Below are 21,671 nucleotides of genomic sequence, written 5' to 3'. Positions count from 1 at the left end.
CAGGGAGAGGCTGAATAGACTGGGGTCAGAGGCTGAGGGGTGACCTTTAGAGGCTTATAAAATCATGAGGGGCATGGATAGCATAAATAGACAAGGTCTTTTCCCTGTGTTGGGGAGTCCAGAACTAGAGTGCAAGGTTTAGGGTGAGAGGGGACAGATTTAAAAGGGAGCTAATGAGCAAATTTTTCACACTGCCAAAGGAAGTAGTGATACCTGGTAAAATTACAACATGTTAAAAGGCATCTGAATGGTATATGAATAGGAAGGGTTGAGAGGGATATGGGCCAAATGCTGGCAAATAGGACTAGATTAATTTAGGATATCTGGTTGGCATGGGCGAGTTGGACCAAAGGGTCTGTTTCCGTGTTGTACATGTCCATAACACTCAGTCTGGTATAATTCTTCTTCAGAACTGAGATTAGAAATCTAGTTTCCAGTAACTGAAACTTAGCCAAAGAAAACAAATGATTCAGCCTTCAATGTTAAAACTGGATGCAAAGAGCAACTTTTGGCAAAACCGGTTGGATGAGACGATCAAGTTCTTGACAACTTTCATAACTTTGTTTGGGAGATTTTATTTTAATTATTTGCTATTCAATATAACATCAGCTCCAGAAATTTTCCAAAGACAAATGTCTAACATTTTACAAGGCCATAGTGCTATATTATGGCATTTGGTGGAACAGTTGAACAACATGAACAGAGACTTTGAGGAGTGTTACATTGTTTACAGCAAGTTACATCATTAACACCTGATGAAAAATGAGAATTTTCAAAAATATCTAATTTTTTCTTAGGTCACATTGTGAGTAGCAAAGGTACAATGTCAAAGCCACAAAAGATAATTACTTCCCTACTCCTACTTTTGTCCAAGACTTCAGGGTATTCCTACAATGGTCAATGAAATAGCAACATTCTTACCAAATTTGGCCCAAATTACTGAACCTTTCAGGAAACTATTGAGGAAAGTACAACAATAGTGTTGAAATACAAACCAGAAACAGACAATCAAAGAATAATGAATGCTAATTCCATTAGTTATTCTAACACACTGCAGCCCCTCATTACCAACCATAATCACAGAACATAGGGTCTGTTTCCATGCTGTACATCTCTATGACTCTAAGATACCTCAACCAGTAATTTGGAACCAACCTTTTTAAAAGTACAGACAAATTGAAGCTAAAGGCTGATCTATCATGTGTCCTAAGCACTCTCAGATACTGAGACAAGATTAACAGATCTCGAGAAAGAAGTTCCCAGACTATGTAATTGGTCTTAGAGCAGTCATAGATACACACACCAACCTCTTAGTTTCTTTAAAATAGAACAAAGAACTGTGGAAATCTGAAACTAAAACAGAAACTCATGGTCCCCATTATCAGCTTTTCTTTCTCCCTACTATTATCCATTCCTTTGTCTGCCTAACTACCATTCTTTCTCTCTGGGTCCCATCTCCACCTATCTGCTCACTCCTTTTCCTCCCATCACCCCCCGTCTTCAGCTTATGTGCCACCTTTTTCTAGCTACTATCCATCCTGAAGAAGGGTCACTGGACTCAATGTTAAGTCTGCTTGCTGTCCACAGATGCTGCCATACCAACTAAGTTTCTCGAACAATTTCTACTTTTGCCCTTAGTTCCATTACTAGATGGAAGGTAATTCGCAAGAATGCCACCAAGGACCCAAATATTCCACCTGCATTTAATGAGATTTGGTTATGAAATGGAATATGTATAGGGTAAAATACAAATAAAAGTAGGTACATTGTCCAGAGCAACTACGGATAGACCCACACAGCAAGATATGAATTTTATTGACGAAATTGAGTCATACTCTTAGAATATTCCAGCATATTGGCTGGCAGACACTAACAAACTCTGAGAACTTTGTCATGTATTGATATAAGAGGAAGACACCATGCAAGTTCACCAATTGTCCATTCAAGGTTGTCCAGAACAAAATCTATTGGTATAGTCAGGACAATGTTCTTCCATTCTGCAGATGTCATAAAAAACTACATAATGAAATGCAGAGGTTATGCTCAGTGCAGTGGCTGGGAAATTTAAAAGATAGAAAAGATATAATTTTAAGTTGTGAGCTATGTGCAATGTGCTCTTCAGAACAAAGAACCACTACTAATATGCAAATTTCCACACAGACCATGAAAATATCTAGGAAAGGGTTTATTCTCCATTAGTGACAAGTGATATTTATTGTCATAATTTATTTTTCTGGAATACATTGAAGTTAAACAGTTATATATGATATGAAAACAGCTGTTAGAGCTTTGTAAGAAATATTACAACAGATCGATACCAGTCCAAGTTGTATTGGACAATGGCCTACAACTTATGAATATTTCACTAATTTCATTGTAAAAAAGGACTACAACATCTTACAAGTTCTCTCAGGCATCCTCAATCTAATGTAGCAGAATAAGGAGTCAGAACGATCAAATCACTTTTGAAGACAAAAACAAATTCCTTAGCAGCACTCTGACTATCTGGATTAGCACCATCACAGTTACTGAGAGGAAAGAAACTCAAACCACAACTTCCTCTACTCCCAAGAAATTACTCCCAAAACTAACTATCCTGGACTATCAAACAGTGTAAGACAGACAGAAAACTTAAACAACAGAAGCAAAAAACTAAAGTAGGAACTATTTGCAAAGAACTTATCAAAACTAAATGAAGGCCAAAGAGTGTGAAGCAAAGATCAAAACAGAGAATGGATAATTATCCAAAGAGATGTAAATCAACATCGATATTATCCGAATATATTATAAGAAATATGAAAAATCTTTTTTCAAAATATTGTAGACAGCAAACATTCAGCTAGTTGGATGAACAAAGGGTTGAAACTAAAAAACAGGAACTAAGAAAGAGTAAATCACTGGCTTCAATTCACCAGGAAGTGACCTTGCCACCTTTGACCAATCATGAATCTGAAGACGTGTTTCTCATCTGCTACTACATACTTAATTCCAAAGGTACAATTTAACTGGATGAAGTTAAATCCCACTGCCAACTTAATAACCAGTTGTCATCACACATTCAGAAACTGACATTTTGCCTACTACTCAAATAAGGTCTCCTGTCTGCTTCACTTGCTGCTCCTGGGAGTTCTACAAGGTACTGCATGTATGTGTAATTTCTTTATCTCTCCCCTAAAATATCTAGAGTGCATGTAGTTTTCTTCAGTAGTGAAATAAAACAATTATCATCAATAGTTGTAAAAATCTATTCTGCTTGAGAGTTTATTACTTGATAAAATGTGACTGTACTAATGACAGAGTTCAAGAGGAGCATAAATACCAGCGCAGATCTCTGGAGCCAGGCAAAACTTGGAGAAATCAAAGCACACCTGTTTAAATAAAATCATTTTTATTTCACAATTCATGTTGGTTTTGTTTTAGTTTTGGTTATTACAGATGTATTTGGCAGTAAGGTAATACATATCCATGTGTTGAGCCCATTGAAGTTACTTAAAGCAAAAACTGACTGGTGCATGGCTTTTAATTGACTCTCTTAAAGGAATGTTTAAAAACACTGTCATATGACATTTGCTTTCGATAATGATGTAACAAAACCTATTTTCTCTTTAATTGCAATTACTTTAATTTCCCTTTTCACTTACTTTCTCTGGCTGAGTGAATGGACTTGCAATCTCCTTCTCAGACTGAACCAGTACTGTTCTATAACTAGTTGTCACAGATGTTTTGAGTGTGGACAGCCAAAACAATGACTTCAGCCCCCTGCCTTTGTGGGATAGTACTGCGTTCTGCTTGGTAGCTTCCTAATATGACAAGTTTAAAATAAGAAAATTGCAAAGCACTGTAATCCACGACTGTGATGTGACTTGATTGCATCAGTCTAATTGCTATTTTAAAACTGATTTGTAACCAAGTAACTAATAAAATTTGTTTTGGGATCATTCTTCTGCATTCTTCTTCTTCAAATCTAAATAGGTGCAAAATAGATTTTTTCAAAATATTGGATCAGAATTGAAATCAAACCTTTCATAAGGTGGAATGACTGAGAATAACATAATGTAATTTAATCTTAATTAATTGTATTCCGTTTTGTTATGTGACTATTTAAAACAAAGTGTGGCACAAAACTAGTTACTATCTCCTACAGTTTTTGCAAATATGAATTGAAAGGATCTTTATATTTTACATCGCTGACTCCATCGGTAGTTGACGGCTGAGCATTGCTGCGTAAGTGTTTTGCAAATATTGACTGATTAAATGTTTTGAATATTTAATTAGTGGTCATGGTAGACTCTTAAATAGGGTTTAATTGTTAGTGTAAATCCTTAGGTTAGTTTAAAATGGGAATAGTTATAGATCACATAGGATTGCATTTCATGCAAGTCAAAAGGTTGTGTAGGGCAGTAGTTTACATGATTGGTTTCTTTTGTTCCAGTGACATTGCTTGAATATAAAGAAAGTGGTGCCTTTTTGAGTTACCTTCTGGGATGTCCAGCTACTGATGTCAAAATGGACCTTCATGGTCAGAAAGCACAGTAATTCCCATTGAACTGTAACATTTGCATTTGCAAGTATACTCTTAACACATTCTGCTTTCGGGTGAAATTATTTTTGTCCAATGAAAGTAAAATGACTGCTTTACTTAAGCAGATGGGCAATAGTTTTCTCTTACTTGTTGTGATGAAACATTTAAGAAGTCATCTCTACAGCAACTGGAAGGTAACAAAATGAGATCCATATCAAATCCTGTTCCTACACCTTATATTTGGTATTTTAGTTGATAGGGGAATTTTTAAAAATTTCATTGTAAACTCGACACAGAAGGTTCAGTAGAAACATTCGTGAAAGCTGTGTGTAAGTCTGTTACTATGCAGAATGGTAAATATTTTTTAAACACTAGTGTTAATGTATAAATTTTCTTATATTGACATAAGTAGTTAAGGAAAATAAAACAAAAAAAAGGACTCCTGAATTTTGCAATATATTTTCTTGCTTATTTCACTTTTCATAAACAATAATTGTTATTGAATAATAGATATTCTTTAAAGAATAAAGTTTTGGGCTAACTTCAAATTAAAAGTTAAAGTGGGCTGAAGATTTAACTTCAAATGCCCGGCATGAGGAAATGATGTTCGGGAAACTAGGTTAATGACGCAGATCTGAAGCTTCCTTTGGTAATCGAAGACCTGAAACTGATGACCACCTCTGAAACTGGTCTGGAAATGTCTCTGGATGTGCTCTTTAGGCTACTCAGGAGAATCACGCTTTAAGTTGATCTGTAATATGAAAAGACCGATGGTATGAATACATACAGCTGCAGAAAATTGATTGGAAAACTACCGTATCAGCAAAATATATATATGATTTCAATTCAACATACAATAGACAAAAAAGAAAGCAGATTGAGATTATTCTCCAAAAGCATCTTCCTAATTCATGCTGTGCAGGAATCAGTGTGCCTGGGTGGAGTAATTAATTTAGAATGCAATATATGATTTACTGGAGACTACCTGAGATTCCTTCCCTATTCTGCTTTTTTGACAGGCATAAGATATTATTTTGAGAGGCCAACACATATTGATATGAACTCGTCAGCTCTATTCACAGGTTCATTAATAAGCAGAATTTAACAATTCAAAGAGGAAACAATTAAATAAATATCATTATTAATAGGGAATCTCTATATTAGAAAATCCTTGAAGGAATGTTAGCTTTTATCTCAAGAGTGCTGGAATCCAAAAGGCTAGAAGTAATGCTTGTATAAAGTTCTTGTTAGGATGCACCTAAAATACGTATCCAGTTCTGGCCCTGCATTTCAGGAAAGATGTTATGATCTTAGTGGAGTTGAGTGCAGATTCCTTAGAAGGATATCTGAACTAGTTGCATTTACTACGCTTCCATCTGTTGATTTTAAATCTTATTGGGGTAGCACTGGAAAGCATGCCCCACTATTTACAATCATCATAAAAGGTAAAGATTTTATTTATGTACTTAAAATTCGCCAATTTACCTGTCTTTTAGACCAAATTTAACAGAAATCGTGAACCAGTTTTCTGTACTTATCAAGAATTACTATTTATTACAATATTATGGATGGAGGGAAAATTTAGGAAGGCAGTTCAATACTCCTTATCCACAGTGTTCACAAAGATTATCCTTTCACTCACAGGGTTTTGCTGTTTGTTCATATCTCTTCTCCAGGTGCTTTTCATTTCCTTGCAGGAGGCACAGAGTGACTGGTTCACAAAATGTAAAGTTTCTTAACAATTGGTTAAAAGCCACAGCAACTGAGGAGTGAAAATAAACTGGCTTACTTCAGGCTTTAGGTTTTTTTTGAGGAAGGAAAAAACATTACTTCCCCTTTTGGAGCTATGAAGGCTTCTGGCCATATTGTTCACACTCACAAGCTGTTCAGCTACCCGGGAGCCAATCACATTGTTGTAAGCACACAGAAGGCTTTTGCTATCGACAACTCTACAGACCAATTAGCTACTTGTTGCCAGCCAAATCTCATTGTGTACACCCTTCAAATGGTGTCAGATCATTTGCAATAACCTTCCTCCACTGTCTGAACAAGCAGAAGCATAAATGTTAGTAACTTGTTTTTGAAAATGCAGCAATTCCTTCCATAATCCTTAGTTTAAAAATAGCCCTTTAACATTTCATTTCGCAATTTAAAATAGAAAAATGTACAGTATTTATAATATAAAAATAACTGTTGATTTTAATTATTTGAGATTATTGAAGGGGTTGATTGGATCGATCGAGAGAAACTATTTCCTTAGGTAGAAGAGTCTAAGACCAAAAGAAAAGAAACAAAGGGTAATCTTCAAAAATCTGGAGCACTTCTCCCACAAAGGTTAAAGTCGTTTAGATACGAATATGGTATTAAGACCATAGGTCAGATCTACAAAGCACTATGGACATTTTTAACTTTCAATTCCAAAATGTGTGCAATTTTGTACTGAGGGCTGAAATGACCAAAAATGGCTGCAGAAGTAAATCACTTGGATGTTGGGTGCGAGAGAGACAGAGAGAGAGAGAGAGAGAGAGAGAGACCCTTGGAATTTCACACCTAAAGGTGCAAAGGGAACTTCAAGTAACAGCCCTTAGAAGGGGAAAAAGCCAAATCAGAATAGGCTGGACTATGATCTTTACTAAGAAAATGATTCCTGAAGAAGGGCTTATGCCCGAAACGTCGATTCTCCTGTTCCTTGGATGCTGCCTGACCTGCTGCGCTTTTCCAGCAACACATTTTCAGCTAAGAAAATGAGGGGCTGATGACTCTGGGTCAACAGCAATTCATTCTCTGCATATTTTATTCCAAATAGCAGACACATTTTGTATCTTTTCCTTTTGGAGAATAAACAAGGATAGGGGTTAAAAAGTACTTTACTCGTGTGCGTTAGTGGGACTGAAGTTCTCATGTGTGCCAGTGGGTCATTATTAACTTGAGTTACAGTGTTAGCTGTGAAGGTCACGTAAAGAAATATCCAATAGTTATCCCTGCAGGTAACGGGTAATCTCACTCATTGTTATCTCAAGACCATAAAATATAGGAATAGCATTTGGCCATTCAGCCCACAGAGTCTGCTCTGCCATTTGATCATGGCTGACTTCTCCTGTAATCCTTGACGTCTTGCTGATCAAGGACCTATTGATCTTTGTCTTAAATACACTCAATGACTTGGCCTCCAAAGTGTTCTGTGGTAATGAATTCCACAGATTCACCATCCTCTTGCTGAAGAAATTCCTCATCATCTCCATTCCAAATGGTTCTCCCTTTACTCTGAGACTGTGCCGTTGGGTCCTAGTCTCTCTACCAATGAAAACATCTTCTTCACATCCACTTTCCTGGCCTTACAGTATTCTATAAGTTTCAATGAGATCCCCCCTCAATCTTCTAAACTCTATCGAGTACAGACCCAGAGTCCCCAATTGGTCCTCATATGACAAGCCCTTTACTAGTGGGATCATTCCCAGAAATCCGGTTAAATTGACTCACTTTGAAACAGAAGTTCATTTGGGTCTGGGTGAAAGGTATTCACAACAGAAAGGATCCATTTTTAGATTAACCTTCTTGTGACCGTCTGAGTAAACAGATGAGTAAAGTAGGGGAATCATTGCCACCCAGGAACTTAATACTTGGGCCATCCCAAGTGAAACCATAACAAATTGGGGTATCTTGCTTAGAATTTGCTTATAACAATAGGTTGAATGGAAAACTAAGGTTCATAAGTTCCTACAGTAAAACACTCTTTCAGAATATTTGTTTATGAAGTCAGATGAGTAACAAGAAAATCCACAACTCAAACATTTTGGTGCAAGTGGTGGATGTGCTACCCACCTATGAACTCCAGTGCCAGACCCAGTAAAGAGGCACATAGGAACAGCAGTAGGTATTTTCTTTTGCCCCCGTGTCTGTTCTGCCCTTCACTGTGATCATGGCTGCTCTGTAGAGAGAGCCCAAAGAAAATTGCAATTTCTAGGCTCCATGTCTTACTCACTGACAGGGTTTCTCTGATGGATCCCACACTGAATTTGTTCTGCAAATCTGGCAGGTTGCGAACAAATTATTTTGAACTGCTGGTTGTCATAGCAGGATGCACTACTAGCAGAATCTCCAACTAAACCTAGCAACATATGAATTCAATACAGTAGCTGGTTACATATTTTATTCTGAAACATAAGATATTTTTTCTACTACTCAAATGTTGTATAAACTGTACAAAATATTTCGTATTTGCAAATCTGAATTCTGCTCTTGTCAATTTTAGGTTTTACTGAGTCTACCTCTCCCGAGGCCGTTTGTACTCAAAATGAAATACTGAAATATAAAGGGCCGATACCGTAAAAGGTTACTGAAGTAAAAACAATGCCTTTGCTTCAGTCTAGCATGATTCCCAAACCTTCATTACATCACACTGCAGTACCAGATTAATTGCTGACTGTAGGAAATAAGCTGCAGATTACAGTGACTTGCGAGATCTGGGATCTTTTCTAATTGAAACGACTATTTTTCAGTGTCTACTTGCAAACCAGAATCAGATTTTCTCATGCATAAACTCAAATTGAACATTCACCTTTGTCGACACTCTTTTCACAAATCAAACCATTGAGGTCTGTGCAGAAGAAGTCGTTCCACAATGCACCTGTAGCCAAGCCAGCACAATCTTCTGTTGCTGTTTCATGTTGCCAGTTATCGGGTTGCCCTGGCCTCCAGTTTCTGGAAGAAAACAGTCAAACAAAATGAATTCACAAAGCAAGCAGGAAGTGAATCCTTTCAATACATGTCAGCAGGAGTTAATATAGCTACCTTGTCAAGAATAATATCTTTGCCAACTGTCTGCCCCTCTTCTGTAGCTAATTTCGTGCCCAGTTGACCTTGCAGAGGGGACACACAGTGTCCACCAATGCTCTTGAAGTCTTTAGAAATAGAGGTGGGCACTGCAGGGGGTAAAGTGTCCTATTTCCCCCTCCAACTCATTGTGATTTAATGTTCTCCTCTCTCCATACCTTTTCCCTCACCAATGGTATTGCATTGCCCTTTCCAAGCTGTGCATGTAAATTGATTAATTGGAACCATAGCCCATTTAGTGATTTTGAATAATAAAAATTACCATGAGTCATTTAGTGGTGGGAAAAAATACTTCAGTTATGCACTTCTGGATAAATAAAAAGAACATTATCTGTCTAAATGAGTTGTCAATTTAATAAAATTGCATTTAAAATATTTGCAAAAGCTGACTTAAGTTGCACCCCTTTGAAAAGAAATGTTAAACATACTTGAAAACCCATTCACTTAAACAGCGTTAAAATCATGCCCTGAAAACCATGGACTGAAGTTTTGGGCTCTGCCACCATGAGGAATGGAGACAGGCAGGGACCAGACGTTACAAGATTGGTCAGCCCACTGCTTCCTGGTATCAGCCATTTTGCAGCTGGATTATTTTCTGAAGCTGTGTTGGCTTTGATTGACCCTCCAGTTTTGTACGTCCACCCATTGTTCTTAATAGGATGATTGGTTTTAACTCCTGTTCCCATCAAATAGGAAAATGGATGGCACAGTAGTTAGCACTGCTGCCTCACAGCACCAGGGACCCAGGTTTAATTCCATCCTCAGGTGACTGGCTGTGTAGAGTTTGCACAGTGTCTGCGTGAATTTCCTCTGGGTGCTATGGTTTTCTCCCACAGTCCAAAGATGTGCAGGTTAGGAGGATTGACCATGGGAAATGGAGGGTTGTAAGGTGGGATGTCCTTCAGAGAGTTGGTTTGGAACCAATGGGCCAAATGGCCTCCTTTCACACTGTATGGATTCTATAAAAAGGGATTCAAAACAAGGAGCTGGCTTCCGATCTGGTCACGGTTATATATACCCATTTTTCCAATTGCTAATGCCATTAATCTGTATCCCAAGCTCTCTCTGTGAGCAGCTCTGAACTGCTCCTAATTCCCTCTGACTTGCTTGCTGTCTCCCACCTATCACTTCCATTGCTTCTCTGTGCAGCACCCCATGCACTCCTGCTTCCCTGTGTCACTGTGGCTCTTCACTGTTTTCTTTGTTGCTTACTTCACCTCACTGCCTCCCACTTCCCTGCCCCCTCAAAGCCTCTCATTATTCTCTTCACTTCTCTTGGCACCTCCCTGTCATCCATTCTGGAAAGTGATGAAGAAAGTGTCAAGAGTTTGCTGGAGTGAGCAAGGAAGAAACCAAGTCACTTTTGTAATTCATCACTATCTTGTGGTGTTGACAACCATTTTGCATCTTTCACTTTAATAGGATCAGATCTATTATCAGCTGATCAGATTTATCCAAGTAAATTGATTTGTGTCATGTTGATTTGACATTTGTTGCTGTTGAAAATCTGACCATGTTTCCTTTTTTGGTCTGGCCTACATGTGACTTCAGACTCTCAGCCATGTGATTGACTCTCAACTGTCCTCTGAGCAATTAGGGATGGGCAATGAATGCTAGCCTAGCCAACAAGTCCTCATTCCATGAATGAACTTTTAAAAAACTGTGCATAGTGCGTCGCAGCAAACTGAAGTTATAGGTCACTTCTGTACATGCATGAACATATTTTCGGGGTATGGATAATCATTTCATTTGAAAAAACTGCTTTAACTAAAATTTGTGCAGAATTGTTTTATAAAGTGTGAATATCATGAATCATAACATTTAATTTGAAGGTGAACAACATGGTTAATTAGATTTACATGACTAAATGATAATTCCAGTTAATCTTCAGGATTATTATATTTTATAATAGAATGGACACATACGTGTATTCTGCAATGGTTCCATCCACCCATTTCCATACATTGCGCTCTTCAGTGTCTGACAGACCAATCCAGTAGTAATTTATTCCACGTATTTGTTTTCTGACCCATTGCTGTAATGCCAGAACACAATTTATTAGCAATGTAGATAAGTACATGTTAAAGTAACTTAGCATTTTCGACATTTTCATACAAACATGAAGAATACAGCTGACTAATTCACAAGATTCTTCCAGAAATACATTATGAAAATTGTGCTTGTAATTTTTTTTTTACTTTGGAGAAGTTTAGGTTTAGAGAGGTGTCCCTTTATTTGTTGCACTGTAAATATAACAAGCTGACCTGTAGAATTGTGAGACGTAGCCAAGTGGCAATGTTACAGGACTAGAAATCTAATAGTCCTGGACTAATCCTCTGGAACATGGATTCAAATCCCACAATAGCAGCTGGAATATAAAGCCAAGTTTATTGTGGCGGCCATGAAAACTTATATCCATTGTCATAAAAACTCATCTGGTTCACTAATGTCATTTAGGAAAAGAAACCTAATATCCTTACCTTGTCTGGCCTATTAAGACTCCAGAACCGCAACAATGTGGCTGACAGCTAATTGCTCTCAGTTAAGAGAAACAGAGGATAGGCAACAAACTAAATAACAAAAAAAATTATTCTAATCCACAAAATTCTGCTGGATCAAGTTCCTCCTTTCATAGCAACTTGCTAACAGTGTGGTCAGAGTGACTGCATCAAGTAGGTTGGTGAGCTAAGCAAATAGTAATTGGAAAAATGAACAATGAAATAGATTCACGGTAAATGGAATCCAACAGAAAAGGATTTAGATTAGAACATTTATTGTTCTCTAAATTGGTTATGAAGTTAGATACAACAAACTCTAAATAATAAAGCAGTGAGCCCATAGTTGAGTTAGAGTGTTCACAATTGTGAGGTGCTCAAAATGCAATATGGCTGCCAAATTGAATACTATTAGAAGATTCCAGAGGAATCTCAGAATAACAGAAACACTGAGGGAACACCTAGTGAATTTTTTAGGCCTATGGGTCCCATTGATATAAGAAGTGAGAAAATAATCAGGATCCTGAAAATTGTAGAGAACTTGAATGTGATTCAGAATAAACAGAAAGTGGTCTGTGTCAGATTTTCAGGTTTAAAGGATAAGGGTTTATGAAACATTTATATTTAAATTAGTGACACCTGTTTTCTTTAATTCTTGCACACTAAAAGCTTTTGCTTAAAAGACAAGATCTGGTATCATAATTTCTTTCAATTAGTAACTGGGGGTATGATTTGTTTTAAAAAATGTTAATGGTCTTCAAGTTCGTAATGGCATTTTTGGTATGATGACTGAAAGTCCACCATTCTAAGTATGAATTTTTATAGTGCTAATGCAGCCTGGTTTTAAAAAAAGGCTATGAAGTTGCATTTTACTGCTTTTTTTCATCCTAGAATTAGGTTGCTGGTCAGGTGCTTGGACAATGAGAATCACATAATTAATTCAATTCCAAAATTTAACTTGTGTTTGACTTGTCCTAACTTGCATATTTTGGCAGGAAAACAGCATGCAACTCTTGAAGAATGTCAATTGTTTTCAAATGGTCTTTTCTCCAAAGAGTTAACATGTTTGAAGTCTGAGTAGACAGGGCCTGGTCATCCTTACTTGCCTCAATCATTGACAAGCACCAGATCATCTGCACTGGATTTACTAGCATTGACTACCCTTCAAAATTACTTCAGTGCTGTAAAATGGTATGAGACTTTGAGCAGTTGTGAAAAGCCTTCTTTAAAAATTCTTTTGCAGTAAGTATTTCATTGTTGCCTGAGGCAAACTTTTATCTGGAGATCTACATGGCTGCTTCACATGGAAATTAGGTGCCCTGCCACTGACCTGCAAAGTGTCAGGGGATCTAAGTACTGGAGGACGCTGACAAGCACAATGCCACTGTGATCACTAGGATTATGTCCTCCATTTTCAGGCTCAACTAAAACACCAACTGCATTTATTACATTATTAGGAATGAGATTGAGGGATATAACTTTCAGTCTTGACACTAAGGAAATGAAACAGTTTCTGAACTGCTGAACTTTGATATTGTCACCAGGAAAGGCAATCAATATAGTACAATCTAAGATTAATGACATCTGAGGGTTTAGATGGAGAGGCATTTGTTATGGAGAGGCATTTGTTAAGTTTGTACAAGAACATTTTCTGATTTAGTATGTGGATGTATCAACTAGAGAAGGTGCCAAACTTGACTTACTCTTGGGAAATAAGGCAGGGCAAGTGATTGAGGTGTCAATGGGGGAGCACTTTGGGGCCAATGACCATAATTCAGTTAGTTTTAAAGCAGTGATGGAAAAGGATAGACCGGATCTAAAAGTTAAAGTTCTAAATTGGAGGAAGGCCAATTTTGATGGTATTAGGCAAGAACTTTCAGAAGTTGATTGGGGACAGATGTTCGCAGGTAAAAGGTCGGCTGGAAAATGGGAAGCCTTCAGAAATGAGATAGAGAGTCCAGAGACAGCATGTTCCTGTCAGGGTGAAAGGCAAGGCTGGTAAGTGGAGGGAATGCTGAATGACTAGAGAATTTAAGGTTTTGGTTAAGAAAAAGAAGGAAGCATACATCAGGTATAGACAACAGAGATCGAGTGCATCCTTAGAAGATTATAAAAGCAGTAGGAGTATATTTAAAAGGGAAATCAGGATGGCAAGCAAGGGACATGAGATAGCTTTGGCAAATAGGGTTAAGGAGAATCCAAAGGGATTTTATAAATACATTAAGGACAAAAGGGTAACTCAAAGATCAGCAAGACAGTCTATGTGTGGAACTGCAGGAGATGGCGGAGGTACTAAACAAGTATTTTGCATCAGTGTTTACTGTGGAGAAAGACATGGAAGATGTAGAGTGTGGGAAAATAGATGGTGATATCTTGAAAAATGTCCATATGACAGAGGAGGAGATGCTGGATGTCTTAAAACGCATAAAGGTGGATAAAAGCTCGGGGCCTGATCAGGTGTACCTTAGAACTCTGTGGGAAGGTAGGGAAGTGATTGCTGGGCCTGTTGCTGAACTATTTGGATCATCGATAGTCATAGCTCTGGTGCCAGAAGACTGGAGGTTGGCTAACATGGTGCCAATATTTAAGAAAGGTGGTCAGAAAAAGTCAGGGAACTATAGACTGATATGTCTGACATCAGTGGTGTGCATGTTTTTGGAGGGAATCCTAAGGGATAGAATTTGCATATTTTTGGATAGGGAAGGACTAATTAGTTATAGTCAACATGACTTTGTGTGTGGGAAATCGTGCCTCACTAAATTGAGTTTTTTAGAAGTTACAAAGAAGATTGATGAGGGCAGAGTGGTGGACATGATCTCTATGGACTTAAGTAAGGCATTCGACAAGGTTCCTCATGGTAGACTGGCTAGCAAGGTTGGATCACATGGAATAGAGGAAGAACTAGTCATTTAGATAGAGTGCTGGTTCAAAGGTAGAAGACAGAGGGTGGTGGTGAAGGTTTTGCTTTTCAGACTGGAAGCCTGTGACCAGTGATGTGCCACAAGGGATCATTGCTGCATCCACTGCTTTTCATCATTTATATAAATGATTTGGATGTGAACATAGGAGTTGTGGTTAATAAGTTTGCAGGTGACACCAAAATTGGAGGAGTAGTGGACAGCAAAGAAGATTACCTCAGAATATAATTGGATCTTGATGAGATGGGCCAATGGGTTGAGGAGTGGCAGATGAAGTTTAATTTAAATTTGTGGGCAGCAAGGTGGCACAGTGGTTAGCACTACTGCCTCACACGCCAGAGACCCGGGTTCAATTCCAGCCTCAGGCGACTCTCTGTGTGGAGTTTGCACATTCTCCCCGTGTCTGTGTGGGTTTCCTCCGGGTGCTCCGGTTTCCTCCCACAGTCCAAAAAATGTGCAGATTAGGTGAATTGGCCATGCTAAATTGCCCGTAGTGTTAGGTGCAGGGGTAAATGTAGGGGAATGGGTCTGGGTGGGTGTGCTTCGGCAAGTCGGTGTGGACTTGTTGGGCCGAAGGGCCTGTTTCCACACTGTAAGCAATCTAATCTAATCTAAAATGTGAGGTGCTGCATTTTGGAAAGGCTTATCAGGACAGGACTTATATACTTAATGGTATGGTCTTGGGGAGTGTTTCTGAACAAAGTGACCTTGGAGTGCAGGTTCATAGTTCCTTGAAAGTAAAGTTGCAGGGAAATAGGATAGTGAAGAAGGTGTTTGATATGCTTTCCTTTATCGATAACAGTATTGAGTACAGGAGTTGAGAGTTCATGTCGCAGCTATACAGGATATTGGTAAGCCACATTTGGAATATTGTGCGCAATTCTGGTCTCCCTCTTATAGGAAGGATGTTTGAAATGGTTCAGAAATTATTTACAAGGATGTTGCCAGGGTTGGAGGATTTGAGCTATGGGGAGATGTTGAATAGGTGGGGCTGTTTCCCCTGGAGCTGAGGGGTGACCTTAGAGGTTTATAAAATCATGAGGGGCATTTCCCTGGGGTGAGAAAGTCCAGACCTAGAGGGCATAGGTTTATTGTGAGAGGGGAAAGATTTACAACGGACCTAAGGGGCAACCTTTTCATGCAGAGGATGGTATGTATATGGAATGAGCTGCCAGATGAAGTGGTGGAGGTTGGTACAATTACACCATTTAAAAGGCATCTGGATTGGTATATGAATAGGAAGGGTTTAGAGGGACATGGGCCAAGTGTTGGTAAATGAGAATAGGCTAATTTAGGCTATCTGGTTGGCATGGACAAGTTGGACTGAAAGGTCTGCTTCGGTGCTGTACGTCTCTAAGACTCTTTGTTGAAGTTTTGCTTCAACAACACTTGTCACTTTCATGGTTTATGAACATTCTCTCATTCCATGCTTTCTTAATTTCTTATGCTACAATTTATGAATTCCAAAGGAAAATACTGGAAGCCAAATTTGCTTTGATATCTAGATCTTCTAAAGCAAATATCAGATGTTCAAGGAGGAGCAAAATAACAATAAGATATTTTGGATTTTTGAGTACCTGTTCTTCATTGTTATTAATTATAATCATGTTGGATGACATGTTTTTGCACATATTATTTCCTTCTTCAAATTCGACAAGATCAACAGAGAAATAATAACATTTATCCTTAAAATTCTTCCATTTAGGAGGACAACCTTTAAAAAAAGATAAGGAAATTACTGAAGACATATTGAAGTACTAGAAGAAAACATAAACACATCTTTTGAAGAATTTTCACTTTAAGTTGATGTTCATCAAAGTGAGAAATGCAAACGTTTCACTTCTGATTAACCATATCAGCACTAATTTTCCCAAGTTTAGTATTGCACAGTAATTGATGTGCAAAATTTCCTTCTAGTCTTTGCAAAAATATTTGCGAATTTTCCTGTTCATGGGTGGAAAAACAGCATTGGTGTAATATCTATACTATTTTCCATATCAGAGATTACCCAAACTCATTTTAGTTCAGTCCCTTACAGACAGCTGACTCAGGAGTTATGCACAATCTCTGTGGAGGCCAATAATTTTTAAAAATAAATGAAAACTTCCTGTTACTGGCTGAAAGCATGACATGACAATGTTTCATATCTGAATAGTTTTATTCTAACAAGTCAAAAGCAAAGTTGACTAAACATTATTTCATAGAGAACTATAGTGTACAGTACTTTCCTCTTTGATGTTTATCATTAACAAGTATCCCACTTTACGGTCATACACAGTCTCTTAAGGAGATGCTTCATTCTCCAAGAACCAGTCAGAATTGATATTTAGCTGCTGAAGGTTCTTATTTCCATTCTGCTCTTTTCTCAGCCTGTGACTTTGAATCCCAGAACTGTTGTTCAGTGAGGGCTTGTCCTAGAAATTTTCACTTTATCTAAAGCTAGGAAAATTCTCTTGAATTTGGTATTTTCAATCCAATTGCAAGGACCCAAGCAGAATCTTATGCAATGAATCATACGGAATGGCTGCCACAAACTGATTTATTTCAGATCCTTACAGATTAACTTACCTGCTATCGGCTCCTTTTTATGAACCTTTCTCTTTCAAACCACATCTGCATGGCAATACAAATCGTTTAGCTCTTGTACCAGGTAGAAACATTAATTAGTTATCCTTTAGACTCTGTGATGAAGATTCATAATATGTTATTATAAGGGAGGTCAGAAGCAGGTTCAGTTTGGAAGGCAAGATCATGCTAGCAAGATCTGCCGTTTAGCAAACTAAATGTAGTTGAACTAAAAGATACCAAAACACTTGAGACATTTTCCCTTGAGCTGAGTGAGAAAAGTCAATGAATTAGTCTCTGTCTGTAAGTGCTGGAGAGAGATAAAGAGTATCAAATCTGGTGAATGTGCAGAAAGATGTTGAAACAAAACATTTGTGACCTTGTTAGTTGAGGAAGATATTAATGAGTGAAGATGAGAGTGATAATTCACTGGGGTTCAGCGTCTATAAAGGATGTCAGAAAAAGAGTTGAATCTTTGTTGCTGCTTATGTGTTTCCAAATTCTATGCAGCATTTGTTTCTTTTTTTTTGTAATAAACATTTTCTTTCTTAAAAGTACATCAGCATCCTTCTGTGAATATGTTCAGTACTGACCATCTGGGAACCAAATTGCAAAAAGAATGCTTATAATTTATCACATCAAATTTCTATCTGGGATCTATCCAGTATTACCTTCAGCTGGGATTGTAACAATTCCCAAATCCATTCTACCTCAAACAACATTATTTATCCAATTATTTATATAATAATCGGATATTCTCAATAGCATCTGGGAACTTTGGAGACAAACAGTCTATCCACTGTCAGAATCGGTGCTTCTGTCATTGTGTACAAATGTAAATAGCTTTAATCTTTAACAACCAAACCACCTAGGTCTACTGCCATCAGTTTTTGGAACAGGTTACATGGAACAGTTCTATCCACCATCTTATGCAATAGTTATTTATTGAAACATAGGGATGTCTAAAGCCATTGAGAAGAATTTAATGCTCTGAACCATCACAGATTTGGTGGCAGAGTGCAGTTAATCATATTAGAGGCTGGTGTTGGATAAGAATTGTGCAGACTTCCTGGCTTCACCCCAATCAAATTCTGGGGCATAAAGATCCATTGATATCCTTTTTCTTGCACTGTTGGTTAAAAGTTTTAAATGGGCAATTAATGTTAACTTAAGGTTCATCCTGCCTCAGGTATTAACATTTAGCAATTAAACCACTCAAATGTACTGTCAGCAGAATTCGCACCAGGTCACATGAACTCTCCAGCAGTGGGAGGGGCCTTGTCATAGAAAAGGCATTATAAGGAATTGATTAGTAAGGTAAAGGAGCTGAAATTGTAGGGATGAGGTGCAAGTGACTGCTTTGGATTTCAAAGTTGCATTTGTCCAAGTGTGGCATCTAGGAGCTCTATCAAAACTAGAGATAATAGGGGGAAAACCTTCTGCTGGTTAGAGTCATTCCTGGCACAAGGGAAGATGGTTGTGATTGTTGGAGGTCAATTATGTCAGCTCCAGGACATCTCTGCAAGAGGTCCTTAGTGTAGTGTCCTAGGCCCAATCATCTTCAGCTGCTTTAATAATGACCTTCCCTCCATCATAAGCTCAGAAGTGAGGATGTTTGCAAACATTTGCACAATGGGCATTACTATTTATGAGTCATTGGATAATGAAGCAGTCTACATCCAAATCCAGTAAAAGCTGGATATTCAGATAGGTAATATTTATGCTACATAAGTGACAAGCAATGATCATCTCCAACAAGAGATAATCTAACATTGTTATTTATCAGCATCATCATTGCTGAATACCTCACTAGCAATATCCTGAGGGTTACCATTCACCATAAACTGAACTGGACTAGCCATTTGAGTACTGCAACTATAAGAGTAGGTCAGAAGCTAGAAATCCGGCAGTGAGTAACTCACCTCCTGACTTCCCAAAACCTTGCCACCCATCTACAACACATCACAGTACTGTGATGGAATACTCCCCATTTAACTGCAGCCTCCACGACTCAGGAAGATTGACATGATCCAGGACAAAGCAGCCATTTTGACTGGCACATCCACAAACATTCACTCCCTCCCCCTCAATGCTCAGTATAAATATACTATTTAGAAGATGCACTGCAGAAAGTCACCTAGGCTCTTTAGACAGAATCTTCCAAGCCCATGACCATGACAAGGGTACCAATAATTGGGAACATTGCCATCACCTCCCCTCCTACCACGTTGACTTGGAAATTTATCTCCATTTCTTCAGTGTTACTGAGTCAAAATCCTGGAACTCTACTGGCATGGTGAGTGTACCTACAGCAAATGGACTGCAGAGTTTCAAAAAGGCAAGCTCACAACCACCTTCTCAAGGCAACTAGGGATGAGCAATAAATGCTTGCCCAGCTCATGATGCTCACATCCCATGAATGAATGACTATATAATAAAAGGATGTTGTTAATCATTGCAAGTTTTATTACAGCAATACAGGATCTTGCTGGGACCACATTAATGCACATTTTGAACTTCTTATTGGATAAAATATAATTGTTCTAGAAGCAGTTCAGAGAATATTCACTCACCTCATTCCTGAACAGGTTAGGTCTATAACCATTGGAGTTTAGAATAATGTGTGATGATCTAATTGAAACATGTAAGGTCTTGAGGAGACTTGATAGAGTGGACACTGGAAAGATGATTTGACTTGTGGGGTGACTAAAACCATGGTCATGTAACTTAAGAAGTGGTCTCCTTTTTAAGACAGTGATGAGGGAATTATTTTTCCTTATCACAGGAGGTCAATCTGTGGAATTATCTTCGCCAAATGTATGGGTCTTTCAACTGACTCAAGGCTGAGTTAGATGAGCTTTTGATAGACACAGTAGTCAAAGTTTATGTGATGCAAATAAGTGGACATGAGAGTACAACCAGAGTATACATGATCTTATTGGATGGTGCAGTAGGCACAAACGACTATATGGTCTACTGCTGCTCCTAAATCTTATGTTCCAACGACAATTAAACCAATGGGGGATGCTAGCAGGTTCCAGGGAGAAGATAATTCATTAAAAAGCACTGAGGGCTTCATCAACAGACTTGGCATCAGGAAAAGATTGGGTGGGGGAGGGGGGATGATGTTGCGAGCATCCACATGCCCTTCCAGATGATTCCCTCTTCTGTGACCCCCAACCCTACGACCATTCGTCCTGCAATCGCATACCTGTGGCCTGGCTAGCTGTCATACTAACAATAAGCACTGCTTCCCTGGTGGGCTAGATTTTCAAACAACTACCATCCTCCCAACAGCTCTTAGCTTTGATACCCCCCTTTCTCCCCACTGTGGTTCTTGATTCTGATGGTAGGTCATTCTTAAAATGGTGATGAAAGGCTCTTGTCACATTCCCAGCCAGTGTGTGAAACCTCCATCGCCTCCATTAAAACGGCCAAGTGTCTTTGGTTCCACCACAAACTGTACCATTGTAAACAATACATCTGCCTCCCTGGTTACTGTCTTAAGTTTAATTAGGCCATCTCAAGTCACCCAGATGGAGTGCTAATTCGATCACCACAGAATGTGATGAACTCTATTGGCTTCGCATCCCAAATGCCTCAAATTATAACTTCGCATTCTCTTGCTTAAGTTCCTCGTGACTGCATTCCTTTTTATTTCTGTACACTGTAATTTCTTCCAACCCTGGCTCCTGCACTCATTTTGTCACACCATTGGTGGCCATATCAGGGTAGCAGCTCTGGAATTCTCCAGCTAAACCTTCCATCCTTTTTTTTGTTCTTTAAAATCCTCTTTACAACCTTAATCCTTCAGCAAGTCACCCTCATTTACTTCAAGTTCAATCAACTTGCCATTATAAAATCCCTTTAATATAAAATCTCAAGTTGCTTCACAGAAGCATATCAAATAAAATTGGCCCCTGAGAACAAAGGAAGTTAATTATATGGAAGAGGTGATAAAAATGACATTCATAAGTTTCTTATCTAACAATAATAGGAAATACTGTGCAATACGTCTGACTACTTTGCAGTTCAAATGTATCTTGTTTTTATAATAGACAATAGGTGCAGGAGTAGGCCATTCTGCCCTTCGAGCCTGCATGGCTGATCATCCTTAATCAGTATCCTGTTCCTGCCTTATCTCCATATCCCTTGATTCCGCAATCCTTGAGAGCTCTAACCAACTCTTTCTTAAATGAATCCAGAGATTGGGCCTCCAGTGCCATCTGGGGCAGAGCATTCCACACAGCCATCACTCTCTGGGTGAAGAAGATTCTCCTCATCTCTGTCCTAAATGGTCTACCCTGTATTTTTAAGCTGTGTCCTCTGGTTCGACAC

General features: G+C 38.4%; 1 protein-coding gene across 1 annotated transcript in view; it reads right to left on the bottom strand.

The window, feature by feature from the left end:
* Positions 1–555: 555 nt before the first annotated feature.
* The window catches only part of colec12 (collectin sub-family member 12), a 204,107-nt gene continuing 182,991 nt past the window's right edge, over positions 556–21,671 (bottom strand). The window contains exons 7-10 of the mRNA XM_043688229.1: positions 16,346–16,482; positions 11,281–11,390; positions 9,081–9,223; positions 556–5,273 (exon numbers count right to left, since the gene is read on the bottom strand). Coding sequence (XP_043544164.1) covers positions 5,257–5,273; positions 9,081–9,223; positions 11,281–11,390; positions 16,346–16,482 — 407 coding nt within the window. The 3' untranslated portion in view covers positions 556–5,256. The remainder of the gene's footprint in view (positions 5,274–9,080; positions 9,224–11,280; positions 11,391–16,345; positions 16,483–21,671) is intronic.

This window comes from Chiloscyllium plagiosum, chromosome 4, assembly GCF_004010195.1.
Source record: "Chiloscyllium plagiosum isolate BGI_BamShark_2017 chromosome 4, ASM401019v2, whole genome shotgun sequence".
NCBI classification, from domain to species: domain Eukaryota; kingdom Metazoa; phylum Chordata; class Chondrichthyes; order Orectolobiformes; family Hemiscylliidae; genus Chiloscyllium; species Chiloscyllium plagiosum.
Note: the sequence above shows the minus strand (reverse complement) of the source record. Positions and strands in the feature narration are given on the sequence as shown.